The following is a 16,301-nucleotide window of genomic DNA, read 5'->3' as shown; positions in this document are numbered from 1 at the left end:
AATTTTTACATGTCACATCTTAATTTTAAAAATTATTTTTAATTTATGTTCTATTTGTTTCAGAAAAATAACTTACCTTTAAAAAATATTTCTAAGAAAAATCTTTTTTCTTAAATTTTTCAAAAAATTTATTTTCCATTATTTGATTGCAATATTGAAACTTAATTAAAAGATATTAAAATCTTTAATTTATAAGTGAAAATATTTATAAAAATCAAAATTTTGTATTTAAAAAAATTTTATTATTAAATATAAGAAAAAATAAAAAATAAAAAATTATGAAAATTATCGGTAGCCTGTGGTAGTGGCTAATGGTAAACGGTGATCGTTGGTAGTGGTTATCAGTGATTAATAAATTAAAAAATATGGAATTATAAATTTATAATAAATTTGTTAATATCTGAAAAATATTTTCTTCTCTCGAAAATATAAAGTCATTTTCCTTAAGAGGTGACTTATTATTTTTTTTTTCTACCATGAAAATATTTTCCGTTGATTTATTTCCTAAAGTCCTAAAAAATGAAAATTTGTGAAAAATATTTTTCTTTAATTTATTTTATGGAAAGAAAAGTAACCTTAGACAAACTTATTTTTGTTAACATAGACTTAAAATGTTAAAAATATGTAAAATTATTTCAGGAAATTGTTTTTTTTTTTTTAAAGAAATGTCTTAGTTGTAATTTGAGGAAACTTCATGGACCTGGATGTAATCGCATAAGAAAAACTCTTCCTGTTCAATCTCCGTTATTCGCTATAAAATGACCGCAACTGACAGTCCACCAAAACGACGTAGACGGTTAGTTCTGGACTTATTCTCTTAAAATCTCCTCCCCCTCCATTTCTCTCTTTCAGAAAGAAAGAACGAGAAAATGGTGAAGCTGACTTTGCTTTGCTTCCTGCTTCTCTCCCTTGTTCTCATATCTCACGCCAGATTTCCCGACGACAATCTCCATCTCGAGAGGTCGAGTTTCCCGTCCGTTCAGGCCGATAAAATGATTAGAGAGCTGAACTTGTTCCCGGATAAGGACATCAACGTCATCGACGGTGGTGATGGTGATGGTGGTCTTGTTTCCGGAGAGAAGAGGATCGTGGAAAAGCGGTTTAGGTTTCGGAATGTAGTTGGTGGTTATGATAGTGTTTCTGTCGATGATTTAGGCCACCACGCTGGTTATTACAAGATTGCCAATTCTCACGCTGCTAGGTCATTCTCAAAATCCCCTATATAATTTTTCAATTAGATTTTTGTATATGTTAAATTTTTAATCTTTGTGAACTTGAGCTGAATTTTTTTGATTGGATTGATTTATGCATATGAAATCTTTATGAATTACTAAAACTGTAAGAAACATATATTTCTAGCTATTTTCTTGATTCCCAAATCTCTTGTTTTTGGATTCAGTTAGTGCTGACATATTCTATATGTGGTTTACTAGGATGTTCTACTTCTTCTTTGAATCACGCAATAGTAAGAAAGACCCAATTGTTATCTGGTTGACCGGAGGACCAGGGTGTAGCAGTGAGTTGGCTATGTTTTATGAAAATGGTCCTTTCACTATTGCAGACAATTTGTCTCTTGTGTGGAATGAGTATGGTTGGGATAAGGTATCTTACTTTCCATTCTGCCTACTCATAATTTTCTAAACGGTGTATTACCGAATGAATTTCAACTGACTTTAATGCATAATAGTGATGCATGATGGTGACGCATAATAGTGAGGAATGATTATTCTTGGGGTTTTATCTACAGTTTAGATTACATCATCAGATGCGCACACACACATATCAAATAGGTAGTAATGCTGAATGTATAATGTTATTTGAAATTAGAAGCACATATTTCCTCTGGCTTTAACTCAAACCCCCTGTGGCCAAGTGCATTTTGTTATTGGAGGAAAGTTTGTTCCATGAAACGGTTCCTATCTGCATATGGTACTCTAGTTGATGATGCTCTAAGCACTCTAAAAAGATGCTATTGTATTTTATATTAAAATCTATATCTTTTAATGTATTGATTCACTCGATCTTCTTCCGCTTGTAACAGTTTTTTATTATTGTTATTCACAGTTTTGAGGGTTTTATTATTACTTGAGCTCACATAACTACACTCTTGAGCTAATAAGGCAAATAAAATACCATGTTTATTTCGCTGCTGCCTAGGCTTAAGAAGAGTTTTGTCATACTTGTTTAGAGCTTTTCAATCTTAATTTTGTTTGCGTCAGTTAGATTTTTGTTTTAATTTTTTATGGCTATGGCTTGGGAGAAGCTTTTTCTATTTAATTTCCTGCCTGACATATTACAGTTGAGTTCTATGCATAAGATGCTGGCTATCACTTCTCTATTATATGCATCAGTTAATTGGGTGTTTCTTGTAGTTGTGCTATCATGTAGCTGCAATGGTGAAGATAAAAAATAATAAAAATGAAGCCATGTGTCTTATAGCCCTATATTGGAAATGTTTTTCTTTCTCTCTATTCCTCTTAAGTTAGTATCTTCTCAAACATCCTACTAAACTTCTCTACTTGTGAAAGGGTTGACAAATTGCTATGATGTTTGCAGGCATCAAATCTTCTGTATGTTGATCAACCTATAGGGACTGGATTCAGTTATAGTTCTGATAGACGTGACATTCGTCACAATGAGGAGGGAGTTAGTAATGATCTATATGACTTCTTACAGGTTCGTTATTGTTGGATTTCCCTTTGGTAGAAAGTCAAATATGACATGATGATCTACCATGCAGTCATTCATTATTTTTTAATGCTAGAAGGAAAAATAATTCTAAATTCTAAATCTTCGAGATGTATTTTGTCATTCCTTGTTGGGGGAAAAACTATTATATAATGCCTCAGAGGAAGTATTTGACTTTCTAGTGTAGGAATTCAACCTTATTGCTAATACTAAAGTGGATTCTCTCTGATGTCAGGCCTTCTTTGCAGAACATCCTGAACTTGCAAAGAATGACTTTTATATAACTGGAGAATCATATGCCGGCCACTACATTCCTGCTTTTGCTGCTCGAGTTCATAAAGGGAACAAAGCTAAAGAAGGGATTCATATAAAACTGAAGGCATGCCTTTATTCCTAGTATGACTTATAACAGGTCTCTTAAATTCTATTAATTCCAACTCAAAATGTTGAACAGGGATTTGCTATTGGCAATGGGCTTACAGATCCTGGAATCCAGTACAAAGCTTACACAGATTATGCATTGGATATGGGGTTAATTACAAAAGCTGATCATGATCGTATCAACAAAGTGGTTCCAGTGTGTGAAATGGCAATAAAGCTTTGTGGTAATGTTTTAAACTTCTCTTATTAACTTTTTGAGAGATCCCTGCCCTATCTGATTGGATTAAAGTTTTTAGCAATGGTTTTTTTCTGTTCAAAATTCGTTTTTATGTTGACCCTCTCACCGTTCATGAACCAGGAAATATATTATTAATTTGCCCCTCTCACTTCTTTATCTAAGCATGCGTGGCATTTTTCTTTCTTTTTCTTTTCAGGCACCGATGGTACACTCTCTTGTATGGCTTCATATTTTGTTTGCAGTACCATATTCAGTAGCGTCTTGACGCGTGCTGGTGATATAAATGTAAGTCCTCGTATGTTCCTTCTAGTGTGTTGCTGCATCTAGAAACAGCTTTTCATGCAATCTGTCTACTGATTAGAGAATGGGGTGGTGATGTTGCAGTTTGGTGTTATTTCCACACTGAATATCTTTCCTGCTAAATACATGTTAAACTTTTTTTCAAAGAAACCTAAAGAAAGTAAATAGGGGGGAAAAAGCAAAAATTCGTTGCAACGAATAAAATGATCAATTTTATAGTCAGGGAGATTGAAAGATGAATAGTGGCATATATGATTGTGGCATTCTCTCTCTCCAAGTTTTTAGTCATTAAAATGAATCACTAGCAAATTTATAATTTATTAGTCATTTTACGCTTCAATACATATGAACATAATTTGCATCCTTAGCCTCTTTCTCGTTCTCCTATTCTTTCTTTGTTCTCTCTCTTCCTTTATCTATTTATTTTCCCTTTTGGCTAGATAAGTGGGGATTGCTAATCAAATAAAAATAACCAGATCTTACTATTGACAAGCATTAGTTTGTTCTCCTGTAGTACTATGATATCAGAAAGAAATGTGAGGGGAGCCTCTGCTATGACTTCTCAAACTTGGAGAAATTTCTGAACCTGAACTCTGTTAGGGAATCACTTGGTGTTGGGGATATAAGCTTCGTATCCTGTAGCCCTACAGTGTATCAGGCCATGCTAATGGACTGGATGAGAAATCTCGAAGCTGGCATTCCTGCCCTTCTTGAGGATGGAATCCATTTGCTTGTGTATGCGGGAGAATATGATCTTATCTGCAACTGGCTTGGTAAGTTTATCTTATAAGCCAGGGTTCCAACATATAGACCTAATAGTATTAGGAAAGGTTATTTGATTAATGTGTGGGGTTAATTTTTATATCTGCAGGAAATTCAAGATGGGTTCATGCTATGGAGTGGTCCGGTCAGAAGGAGTTTGTAGCATCTCCTGAAGTTCCTTTTGAGGTTGATGGTTCCGAAGCCGGAGTTTTAAGAAGTCACGGGCCTCTTGCTTTTCTCAAGGTATTTATCTCTCTCTCTCTCTCTCTCTCTCTCTCTCTCTCTCTCTCTTGTGTTTGTGCGGACATGTATAGCATTTTTTTTTTGTAATCAGTGCTGATGTAGTTGCTTGATGCATCGACAAACAGGTCCACGACGCAGGGCACATGGTTCCTATGGACCAGCCCAAGGCTTCATTAGAGATGCTGAGTCGGTGGATTAAAGGCTCACTGTCCAAAGCCATAGCATTGACCGAAGCCGTAGCTGATGAAGGGAAACTGGTTGCTGAGTTATGATTCGTTATCGTTTCGCCTTAAATGCTACGGCATCAGCCACTTAGTTGTTTCCTTTGTTTCCAGAATGTGCTTGTAAATATTTGCTGTTGGTTTTTTTGACAAGAGTTACTATATAATGCGAGTCTCTTGATGGATTTAAAAGGCACCAAGTGGTTGAATCAAATAGAAAATGCTTAGGGTCATCACTTCTGATGTCTGTATTAGCTGAAATGATGGTTGTCTAATGTTACTTATTTAACTCCCATCATGATATTTATAATTTGCTCCTAATACAATATATCATAAAATGAAATAAAATTCAAGGTTTTTTGTTGACATTGAAAAAATTGAAAATGTGATGATAGAACTGCAAAATGTATATCAGGGTAAATAACTATTTGTCATAAGTTAATAATAATTAGGATTTCATCCTTTTTTTTTATAAATATACTAATTAGTTCTTGAGATTTAATTCTATAAACTATTTAATCCTTCATTCAAAAATATATTTTGTTATTAAATGGGAGACTAAATAGTAATCTAATAGTAAATATGAGGAATATAATATTTAAGTTATATTAAATGTGAAGTATCTAGTTAATATTATTGCATAATTAACTCCATAAAATATTCCTAAAAAAAAACTCTAAAAAATAATATTTTTTGAATAAAAAACTAAATTGTTTAACAACACTGATCTATATATTTATCAAACAAAAGGAATAAAATAATAATTATGACCAAATTTAAAGGCCTAAATAATTATTTATCCATCCAAAAAAAAATGTGGATTGATATGAATTTGTAACAAATGCCATTTTTTAGTCAGTATAGCTTTTTTCGGAATATTTATAGCGTAATTATTCATCCAAAATTTTAAATTTTACTTTTCCAAAATATCCCGTTTTTGTCGAGCAACTTGGAAGATAACCGTATACTGGAGGAAGATAAGCTTCCTCGCTGAGGGGGGTGTGGAGTGTGGATTGTGCATTGCATAAGATAAAACTGAATAGTAGATCCTCATGGCGTTTGCTCTTCAATTCTCGAGTATCCGTTGTTTAAAATCTTTTGCAGCTTTGGTTCCTTCAGTTTCACCAAATCCTTTTGTAGTTTCACACGTATCAACAGTTGCTGCTGCTGCTGCTTCTTCTTCTTCTCCTTTTTTTTTATCACTAAAGGATACTACCCATCAACTAAAGCTCAATCATCTGTCAAGAGCATCTCCCGAAGGTTTGATTAATGACGCTCATTATATTTTTCACTTGTAGTCAGTTCTTTGATTGATTGTTGATTTCATTATATAATTGATGTTTCAATAATGGGTTTCTCTTGGATTGTTTAAAGTGAATATATAATTTTAGTACTTTTAGTTGTTCTCCAGTTAGGCAGCCATCAACAGCATGTGTTAGTGATTTTTTTTTTTTTTTTTGTGGAATTTTAAATTATTCAAGTAATCCTTGCTTGAAGATCATATTGAAATTGAGCACAATACAGTTTTAGTATGGTGGTGTGGAAGTGTCTTAAAGATTGGATTTTTATTTATATAACTTTTCAAATGATACTTAGAGAAGATACAAATTATGAATGCTGAGTCATAGAGGCTAAGTTATTGGTTAAATAAACTTCCATTTTCCAGGTGTATTTTCATGGCATGGTTTGATAAATCTTGAAGGGATCCATTGTGCTTTAATTTTCCTTTTTTCATAAAAAAAAAAAAAAAAATTCAAGTCAACATTCTGCTATTGCGATGCTTCTATGTTGCAGGGATTCCCAGTGAGTTGGTTGAAGATTCAAAGTTTGTTCCTTTAAATGCTGAAGACCCTGTATATGGTCCACCTGTAAGTTGTGGTTAGTTCTATGCCAATTGCAATCTGCTTTCCTGTTATTTTGTCTACTTCTTGTATTAATTACCTCCTATTTCCATAAAATGCTGCCAATTTGGTTCTTTCTTTGGCATCTGATATTTATAATCAAGTTTAATGATTTAAATGCTTACTTTTGCAGGCTTTGTTGCTGTTGGGCTTTGAACTAGATGAAGCAGAAAAGGTGATTATCAGTTGCATTTCATTGCCCTTCACAAGAATGATGTGATAGATATTTACGTTCTTAATAATTACTACTTGCATTCTCTTTGATTGTCTCAGCTAAATGCATGAAAATGGGAAGAGCGTCCTAATAGTTCATTTTCGAACAGAAAAAACTATTCATCTCAATATTAACGGTCTATTTGACTATACATTTATAGGGACAGTAAAAGAACTCCAATTTAGATACACCTCCAATTTAAAATGTATACTCTATTTTTTCTTTTGTTAGAGAATTGCTAGATTGATATCCCAGAACTTGCTCTCTAAAACCTAGATTAATCTTTTGTGCAGATCAGGCAGTTATTGAGCGACTTGGGTGGTGAATTTTTACAGGTAGTTTCTTGGTTGTTGTTCATTCACCTTTGATGGAATTGTTAAATCCCATAGCAACTGGCATAAAAAAATAAGAAAAATTTATGCAGCTCACAGTATCAGATTTTATATTCTTGCCATGTTTTAATATGATGTCAATAGTTAGTAACCATTTGGTTATATTAATTTAAATCATCCAATGATATTTTGTGGCAAAGGTAACCCAAAATTCCACAAAAGTAATATTTTTCTTGTCTTTTCCTGAACTTCTTTTGGGAAGGTCTTACTTTTAGCCTGACGTAAACAATAAAATTCAACGATCCTGTCATCTATGTTGATCATATGGAAACAATAAAATTCAACAATCCTGTCATCTTTGTTGATCATTTGGATAAACCGCAAAGATTGAGTTTTCTAACCCAATGCTTAAACATGAAATATAAAGCTTCTGCTGTTTCTGAGTTTTGCCTTCTGGAATTACATTCATGCCCTTTTTATTTAATTTTGAATTTTCGTGGAAAATAAAAAGAGCATTAAGGTATGTTTGAGTGTTTTTCACAATCATATGAAAATTTCACTAATGTGCGGTTTTAACTTTTATTTTCATCCTTACTCTTCTATTCAATTAGAAATGTTTTAGTGTCATGATATTCACTGTTGTGTTATGGCTTTATTGTTTTAAATAGCTTGCTCAAAAGGATGTCACGTGCTTAGACACTTGATATATAATGTGTAAATTTGGATCCATTATATATGTCATTTGCCTCTGCCTTTCATGTTGCCAATCATTCTTGTAGGTTATCTTCTGTACTGAGAACATGATTCCCCAGTCACTTTGGGAAGCAATGCATACAAGTCAACCAAATCTGGAAAAAGTGCAGGTTGAATTTCTAATATGCTTTTTGTTCTCTATATTTGATATGTTCATTTATCTGCATCTTGTAGGGATATTTATACGGAGAAATAACCTTAAGTCTCATGTTACCAAGGTATATGCAATAAGCAAATCATTTGTTATTATCAATAAAATGGTTGACATTGATTGCTCCAAAACTTTAGCTTATTGTTGTCACAAAATTTTTTCAATTGTTAGCCTATTTATACATTTTCATTATCATTACTAATCAAGTTGAGACAAATTCATGGTTTGGTTTTAATTCTCAGAAGCATTTATCTCCTCCTCCTCATATTTAAATTTAATGTATTATTGAAGAAAAGTCGTGTGATTTTCCAGTTTAAGATAGCAACACTTGAGGTGCTTAGCCGTTGTGAATCTTTAATTATATATATTCAATCTATGCCTGAATATTTGGCATTCTCTTCTGCAGATAGCAAAGTCATTGCCAAGGATTTGCTTCTTATCAGGCCTTAGTGGGGAGGAGATGATGATGTTCATAGATGCTTTTCCAGAAACTGGTACTTCGATACTTTCCTTTTGTAATGTTATAATCTAAATGCAGATATCCATTTAACAACAGTAATTTGATTTGAGATTTAAAAATCAAATGATGCCTGAAACTTTCAAATTTATAACCTTTTATCACGAAATTAATGTAAAACTGCATGGAACTAAAATCATCAGAAACAATGTAGAATTTCAAAATATTGAATAGGATTAAATAATTTATTTTTATGTGTAACCACTGATTTATGAATTCTGCTACAAAATTACCGTTCTCCTGTTAGTCAGTTCCACAGTTGTGACTTCAATTGACATACTTGGTGTTGTTCGGCTTATATGCAGGTCTAGAACCAGCTGTATTTGCAGCTCTTGTTCCAAACAGCGCTAATAAACCACTACAAGAACTAATAGAAGAAATCATGGGGGATCATGAAATGCTGGTAAGCTGAGAGTTAAGTAAGTTCTTAGGGGAAACTTCTATTATCTAACCCATTATTCAATTTAATTTTGTGCAGACTGGAAAACAGCAGGACTCGACATAGTCAAAGCCATATATTAGAGTTCATTTGTATCATGTAGAGAAGCAAAGTTCAGAGGTCTTTACTCATAGTAAAAAAACCTTTCAAATGCATAGTAACTCTTTTTAAACAACCTATTTATAGTCTGCTGGACTCAGGAATGAATCTGTTCACTATATATTGTTCTTGCAGAGTTTTTCTTTTTTGATTAATTTGATTTTGGCCGGAGTTTAAACTTGGACATATTATTCTTGGAGACGACTGTTAAGCTGTGTATCTACCGTATGTTTCTTTTACCACGTTACATCCTAAACCTAAATTCAATAAACTTCGGATCCTGTTCGACAATATTAGTTATTTTAATTAGGGTGTAAATAAGCCGACTCGAATCTGCCAAACTAAAAGCTCGGCTCGGTAGAATTTAGCTCTATTAGAGCTTGGCTCGAAAATTAAAGAGCCTGGAAATTTATGCTCAGTGAAAGCTCAAGCTCTGTTCAAGCTCAATTTGAAATTCTAGTTCAACTCAAAAAATTGTATACATATAGTTCAATAAAGCTCAACGACGAGCTTTGGAGTTGAACATCATTAGGCTCGAGCTCGGCTCGTTTGCTAAATGAACATGCTCGAGTTCGAACTCAATTTGAGCTTTGGAGTTGAATATCATTAGGTTCGAGCTCGGTTCGCTTACTAAATGAGCAGGGTCGAGTTTTAACTCAATTCGAGCTGAGCTTTTTTGAACTCTTTTTGAACCGAGCTCGAATAATTCGAGAGCCGGCTCGGCTCATTTATACCTCTAATTTTAATAGCTGTTAATTGTTAAATGTTATATCACCGAATGCTACAATTAACAGAGAGAAGTTTAACTTGCTAAATAAAGCCTTTGTGATGGAAATTAGGATTCGCCATGAAAATTTAAGTCCTAATCATTGAGATGTCTCCTTGAGGTATTTGAATCCTGTACTTTTCCAACAGAACATCATATGAAACTCAATGAGAAATAACATTTCCAATGATCCCAATTATCTGTCAAGAAGTTTTCGTTAATACATTAAGTTGAAATTTCCCGACTGCCAATATTTTGCTACATGCTAATATCTTTGCATAAGCATTAACCAATACATGACATTCTAACAAGTTTGCTTTATCAAATAAAAAAATATTCGCTGCACCACCTATCATTATCACTGTAACCATACATGTTGGAGCCCTGTAACTACACAAGATCCATCAATGGCATTTGATTGAGTTGCCTATGGTAAGGAATTTCAATCTAGATTGAGTCAAAAATGCCAACATGATGGAAATCCGACTAGAGTCGTTAGAGCGCGTGCTGATGCATACCATAAAGGCATAAACAATAAGCAACTTCCTTCACATCCATTTTCAATGTTTTGAAGCATTTCAGAGTAAAAGTAGCCTCAACATTAAGAGTTGGTTGTACATCGTCAACTTTCTTACAGAAATGCAGATTGCCGTGACTTGCTCAAGATGAAACTCCCTAGCAAGCCGTAATTTTGTTCACCATGCATAAAATGCTGTATATAATATTCTGAGCCTGAAGTCAGAATTCAGAAATATAGTTTTGTTACGTTTGTCATATGTACAAAGTGGTGGGAAGTCTTTTTCATTTCTCTCAATCAACTGGAAATGCCAAATCAACACTTTTCATTTGAAAACCCTGGCAGCATCATTGCCAAATCAACACTTTTCAAAGTCCCTGACCATGCAACAGGGTCAGAAACAAAGAGAGAGAAAAAAAAGTTAATTTAAGAGCAGTATAATCAAGTTGATTTAAGCTCATTACATCAGTAAGCACATCCACAGAAAACAAAGTCATTCAGAGAGTAGTGTGAATAAAACAGATGAGATACCCCCAAAAAGGACAAATTGCTCTGGATCCATAAGAAAACGTTCATACAGAGAGATGATGCATGACCACCATACAGTTCAACAAATTACCATTGAATAAATACATTTTTATGACCCAGCAGAAAACTAAAGCCTGCATCAGGAAGAAAAGAATATTGTATCAGTACTCAACTAAGTTTTGATTCCAAACAAGTTGGGTTCACAGAATCACATAACTTTAGATATCATCAACGAATTCAGGTATAACTCTTTTGTCCCCCTTGCACAGGCTTAATTTGAAGACAAAATTTTCACAATGCTCTAATATGCCTAGTCTCATTTTCCAGGAACAGGAAATAGGAATCACTTGTTCCACTTGAAGATGAACAGTGAAACAGCTCCTGTTTGGATCTCTTAATCAAGCGCCATGAATGACAAAAACAAATCATTTACTCCCCATGGTTGATTTGTTTATTTGGCTTAAAGGCAAAAGACAGCCAACTATTGTGAAAAAATCATTCTTTTTTACATCGAGGCAAAGGCACAATTAATATATACCAATAGCCAAATACTGAGAAGTAGAGAGTTTCTTTGGTTTAAAGGTAGTAGCTATCGACTGGCACTCAATTGCCAACAATTAAACGTTGACAGTTGGAAGCCAAATGCGAACACACATATCCTAACTTTTCAAATTTCAGTTATAATTATAAAGCACCATTTCAAATGCGAAGTTTACTAAACACCAAAACCTCAAAAGCTAAAGCACTTGTCCAAATAAGCACTAAAATATACTATAGGTTTCTATTTTTTTAAATTTTTTCCCCCCTATTTGACTAATACCAAGTTTATATCATTGAGATGTGGTAACAAAAGATGTCAATTTGACAGTAAATACTATAGTAATGACAAGTGAGGGAAAGTGGCTAACCAATTCCCATGAATCTCAGCTTTCACATTAACATACACACACAGAGGGACACATATTAACATAACAGAAAATAAAAACTCAAACCTATACATGCCGATCAGAAGAGAAAACCATTCATTAAAATTACATAATGCGTATAACATTTATAAGCTAATTAAACATTAGCACTCCACAAAATGTGCAGGATTAGCCATTTACCCATTACAATACACACAGAAGACGAAGTTGAAACACACCCTTTAACAAAATTAGCTATCATCCAAACTCTCCAATCTAAGAACACATCCCACAATAATTCACAAACATAAAGCAAATACCGATTTAAACCAAAATATACCTTTCACAAATAACAAAAACCAGAAAAACACCATACCTCGAATGTCCCATGTCCCAATATTACTCCTCCTCGTCACTTTCATCACTAAAATAACTCGCTTTCTTCACCTTCTTCCTCTCCACCTTAGTTTCCTCTCCTCTGCTCAACAACCTCTCATCTGCATCTCCATCAACCACAGACGCCCAGTTCTCCTCCTCAAAAACCTCACCGTCCTCCCATTCTTCCTCCCTCCTCCCTTGACCACCATCTCCCCGACCACGCTTAGCCACCGGCCTTTCCCTTGCCCCCAGCTGATTCCTTGGACACTCATAAGATAGATGTCCATTCTCTCCACACTCATAACACCGACTTTTATCCTTATAAACTCTTTTTTTAATAAACTCCGGCGCACGGCCATTATCAGCAGCGATAGAGGCGGAGAGGGTACGGCCATTAAGTATTTTCTTGTCCATTTGGCGAGCCGCAGAAACAGCGTCATTTCGCGAAACGAACTGAATAAACGCCACGCCCTTAGATTGGCGGGAGACTCGGTCTTTGAGGACGGTGACGCGAGCGATCTTGCCAAAGGTAGAGAAGAGAGTGTGGAGATCGGAGTTGGTAAGAGAATAGTCGAGATTTGAGACGTAAAGAGTTGATTTTGATGGAGCTAGGCCATCTGAGCCATTAGATTTAGGGTTCGGTTTGGAGGGATTTGAGGAGGAAGATGGCGGTTGAGGGGCGGAGGAGTAGCGGTAGTAGAAGGTTTCATCTTCATCGCTGTCACTGTGATGCTTGTGCCTCATTATTCTTGTTCCTCTTCCAGTGTTATGTGTATGCTCGTGCGTTGTGCCTCTTTAACTCTAGGAAGATTATATATATAAAACGCTTTTGTTTTTTCCGTACAAAGTTAACATTGGCATATTCTTCGAATTAACTTTCATTTATTTAGAATTAGTGTTTTTAGTTTAATTTGATTTTTCGATCTATTAATATATTGATTTAATTTGAATTTATTTTAAATTAATATTTTTGATTTGGTTTGATTATTTATCGTGTTAACGTGTTATTTTAGTTTGAATTTATTTAGTATTTTTGGTTTGATTTGATTTGGTTATTTAATATATTAATAGCTTTAAGTAATTATTATTAACTATTAGTTTTTAAAAAATGACAAAAACCAAATTATTATAAGTAGGCATATTAGTTTATATATATAACGTAGATAGATTTTCCTCTAGTATTGCTACGTAGGATTTCAATTTAATGACATATGTAATGACTTAATTATTTATTTTTATATTTATTTAAAAATAAATTAATTTATGATTGTTTATTGATTAAATTAAAACGTCTTAAATGTAATTGATTAAAATAACGTTAGAAAATTAATATCATATTAAGTAACAATTTATATAAATTTTAATCACACATAATTTATGAATTTATGATATGGTCAGTTATTATTTTATATTAAAAATTACAAATTATTTTTTATTAAATTAAATTATGTTAAATATAATTGATTATAATTTTAGAGAATTAATAACACTATGAATTGATGATTTATACAACTTTTAATTATAAAATAAATTATTTATTCATGGATTTTATAGCAAGTTAATCATTTTTCACATTAATTCTAAAATATATTAAATTAATGAATTTTACCACCTTTCATTTTATTTCTTTTTTTTATTATTTATCTCTATAAATTTCAACATTTTTAATCCATACTTGTCACAATGCAAAACCATGGGTTGGACCAGTATTAGGGTCCAGGTAAGCATAAAGCCACCAGGGCCCGTAGTAAACCTAAACCACTAAACTTAGCCACATTAGATTGGATTATATGAACAGTAAGCCCATATTATTCTATATAACAAATCTTACGATTGTACTATATCCTAGCCCAAATCCAGCATTTTAAATATTTCATAACTCGAGCCCAATACATTACACAATATCTATAATATAGATTGATCAGTCCGTATACATGTACATCTGTAAATCATCAACTTAAAGTTATCACTTAACATTATCACACACTCATACAAATTTGGAATTATCATAATCCTATAATAAGAGTTTTCACAATTTTACAACTGCAGAGTTCAATATCAAACAGAAATAAATAAGTTCTTGTACATAATGCTCACAATTTAAAAAATTACTGGAATTAAAAATTTTCTTTTCTAGAGAAAACAGAGCTTTAGCTGGGAGAAGGAATAATCTACTTTCTGAAAAGTTAAACAAAAAAAATGTGAATTTAATAATGAATAATAACTATTGCATAGCACAAGCATTCACACGAAGTGCTTCCCAAAATACTAAAATGAACACTCATCCAATCAAACACATGGGATAACATCAGCACCCACATACAAGTACACCTTCACATAATCAAATAAGTGGAGATTAGTATGCGGAGTCACTGAAACCCCCGATTAGTCGTTCTCACATATGGCCTATCCTCTCATGACGTGTGCACCAGAGAGCCAATCCCCATACATAGCTGATCGGTCTAATCCTTGCTTGATCAGCCCTTTCATTTTTTATACTCTCTTTTCTTTACCATACCAATAGTTTTCCACATCATATATCATCAAATGCAAACGAGACATCGATCTCTCTATACATGGCCGACGGTATCTAAGGCTGCCCTCACAAACCCATAAAAATCTACTTCATTCTAATTCCACACAAATAAGGCATATCATCATCACAACACATCTAATCAAGTATTGCATTTAAATGCAAGCATATTAAATAAACAAACATTGTTATGCAAATGTTCAATTATACACATATATAAACCAAGTATAAAATAATAAATGTTTATGCTAAAAAATAATAATAATAATAATTAAATAATTAGGGAATTGTAACATTATATATTAATGTATGTATGCATGATGCAAATGATAATTCACTACTTATTACTACTCATAGTAATAGAGGAGAGAAAAAGAATTTAGTTTTGATTCTGATTCATAAAAGCAGTGGAGGAGCTCGGACGATCTATGAGAAATAAAATTGAAAAGGACAAAAAAATCAAATAAAGAATTATTTTCAAATAAAAATAAATAATTATCTTGATTAAATCTAACAATTTTTTTATTAAATATACTAAATCCAAATTGTGTTGAAATTTTGGCAGAACCTCATTTAAAAATAGGACTAACTACCTACTTAAGTTTTAGCAATATTAAGGTTTTCTCGCTAGTTACTAACTGTAGTTAACCGAAGATGGAGGAACGGTGCTTGCGAGGTGCTAGGGATGAGGTGGGTTGGCCAGTTAAGGTTTGATGTCGTTGGAAATGAGAGAGAAGCATTGAAGGCGAGCTGTGTCGATCGGAAAGGAAAGAATCGCAGCAGCTCTCTCTCTCTCTCTCTCTCTCTCTCTTGTTTGCAACACTATGACAGGCTGGAAATGGAAAGAGTGGTGGCCGAGAAGCGATGGCTACGCAAAAGAAGTCCAATCAGCCAAAGTCGAGCTCAGATGGTTGGAAATTGCAAAAACGGAAAAGGGGAAAGGGGAAAGTGGGCTATTGCTGGAATCGGGAAGGGAAGAGAAAATCAGGACAAAAATGGGTTTTGTGGATTTCTAGAGCTTTCTAATTGGCTATAGATCGGTTGGGTTTGATTAGGGTTCGGTTTGGCCCAAACCATGGATTTTGTCTTGTTTTCAATTGGCTTATCGATTTTTTTTTCAGTTGGTTTTCTTTTAGGAATTTTTAATGAGTTTAAATTGGTTTAAAGGTTTGGTTTAACAAATATAAAATGTATTTACCTTTAATCTTATTAAATAAATTCACAAAGCATTGATTTATGTATTTTAAATATACTAATGTCTTATAATATCATTGGCTAGAATTAATATTTAAAATTTTAAATGAAAAATTTTTGAAAATAAAATTTCGGGTTGTTTCAATACTTCTGAACATCTGGTTATCTACTAATTTTTACTCTAACAATTAAAAATCATGGCTACATTTTTTTTACTATTAATATATATTAACAATATTTT

The 16,301-nt window shown here is 33.2% G+C and overlaps 3 protein-coding genes across 6 annotated transcripts; 2 read left to right on the top strand and 1 right to left on the bottom strand.

Annotated features, from left to right (window-relative positions):
* Positions 1–778: 778 nt before the first annotated feature.
* On the top strand, positions 779–5,128 carry SCPL49 (SERINE CARBOXYPEPTIDASE-LIKE 49). The gene is made up of 9 exons (XM_012225579.4): positions 779–1,201; positions 1,434–1,602; positions 2,557–2,676; positions 2,924–3,067; positions 3,143–3,293; positions 3,504–3,592; positions 4,122–4,380; positions 4,479–4,612; positions 4,738–5,128. Exons 1-9 carry the CDS (start codon positions 870–872, stop codon positions 4,882–4,884), a joined length of 1,545 nt encoding a protein of 514 aa, XP_012080969.1. The 5' UTR covers positions 779–869; the 3' UTR covers positions 4,885–5,128.
* Positions 5,129–5,740: 612 nt separating this feature from the next.
* LOC105641106 (vacuolar acid trehalase) lies at positions 5,741–9,425 on the top strand. Of its 2 annotated transcripts, none has more exons than XM_020682090.3 (8): positions 5,741–6,093; positions 6,628–6,701; positions 6,868–6,909; positions 7,242–7,283; positions 8,060–8,251; positions 8,591–8,678; positions 9,007–9,104; positions 9,180–9,425. In XM_020682090.3, exons 1-8 carry the CDS (start codon positions 5,886–5,888, stop codon positions 9,204–9,206), a joined length of 771 nt encoding a protein of 256 aa, XP_020537749.1. In that variant the 5' UTR covers positions 5,741–5,885; the 3' UTR covers positions 9,207–9,425. The 2 variants fall into 2 exon arrangements, with proteins under 2 accessions (XP_020537749.1, XP_012080968.1); XM_012225578.4 differs by having other exon boundaries at positions 5,742–6,093; positions 8,060–8,143.
* A 738-nt stretch (positions 9,426–10,163) lies between these two features.
* Positions 10,164–13,134, bottom strand: U11/U12-31K (RNA recognition motif and CCHC-type zinc finger domains containing protein). Of its 3 annotated transcripts, XR_016321483.1 has the most exons (3): positions 12,332–13,134; positions 11,054–11,184; positions 10,164–10,899 (listed from the first exon to the last, which is right to left on the bottom strand). XR_016321483.1 is itself a non-coding variant. In XM_012225577.4 (2 exons), exon 1 carries the CDS (start codon positions 13,075–13,077, stop codon positions 12,355–12,357), a length of 723 nt encoding a protein of 240 aa, XP_012080967.1. In that variant the 5' UTR covers positions 13,078–13,134; the 3' UTR covers positions 10,164–10,899; positions 12,332–12,354. The 3 variants fall into 3 exon arrangements, 2 of the variants coding, with proteins under 2 accessions (XP_012080967.1, XP_012080966.1); XM_012225577.4 differs by lacking the exon at positions 11,054–11,184; XM_012225576.4 differs by lacking the exon at positions 10,164–10,899 and having other exon boundaries at positions 11,051–11,184.
* Positions 13,135–16,301: the final 3,167 nt, after the last annotated feature.

Source organism: Jatropha curcas, chromosome 6 (genome assembly GCF_041381405.1).
Source record: "Jatropha curcas cultivar XTBG-Jc1 chromosome 6, XTBG_Jcur_1.0, whole genome shotgun sequence".
In the NCBI taxonomy this organism is placed as follows: domain Eukaryota; kingdom Viridiplantae; phylum Streptophyta; class Magnoliopsida; order Malpighiales; family Euphorbiaceae; genus Jatropha; species Jatropha curcas.
This window is presented reverse-complemented; position numbering and strand designations above follow the sequence as displayed.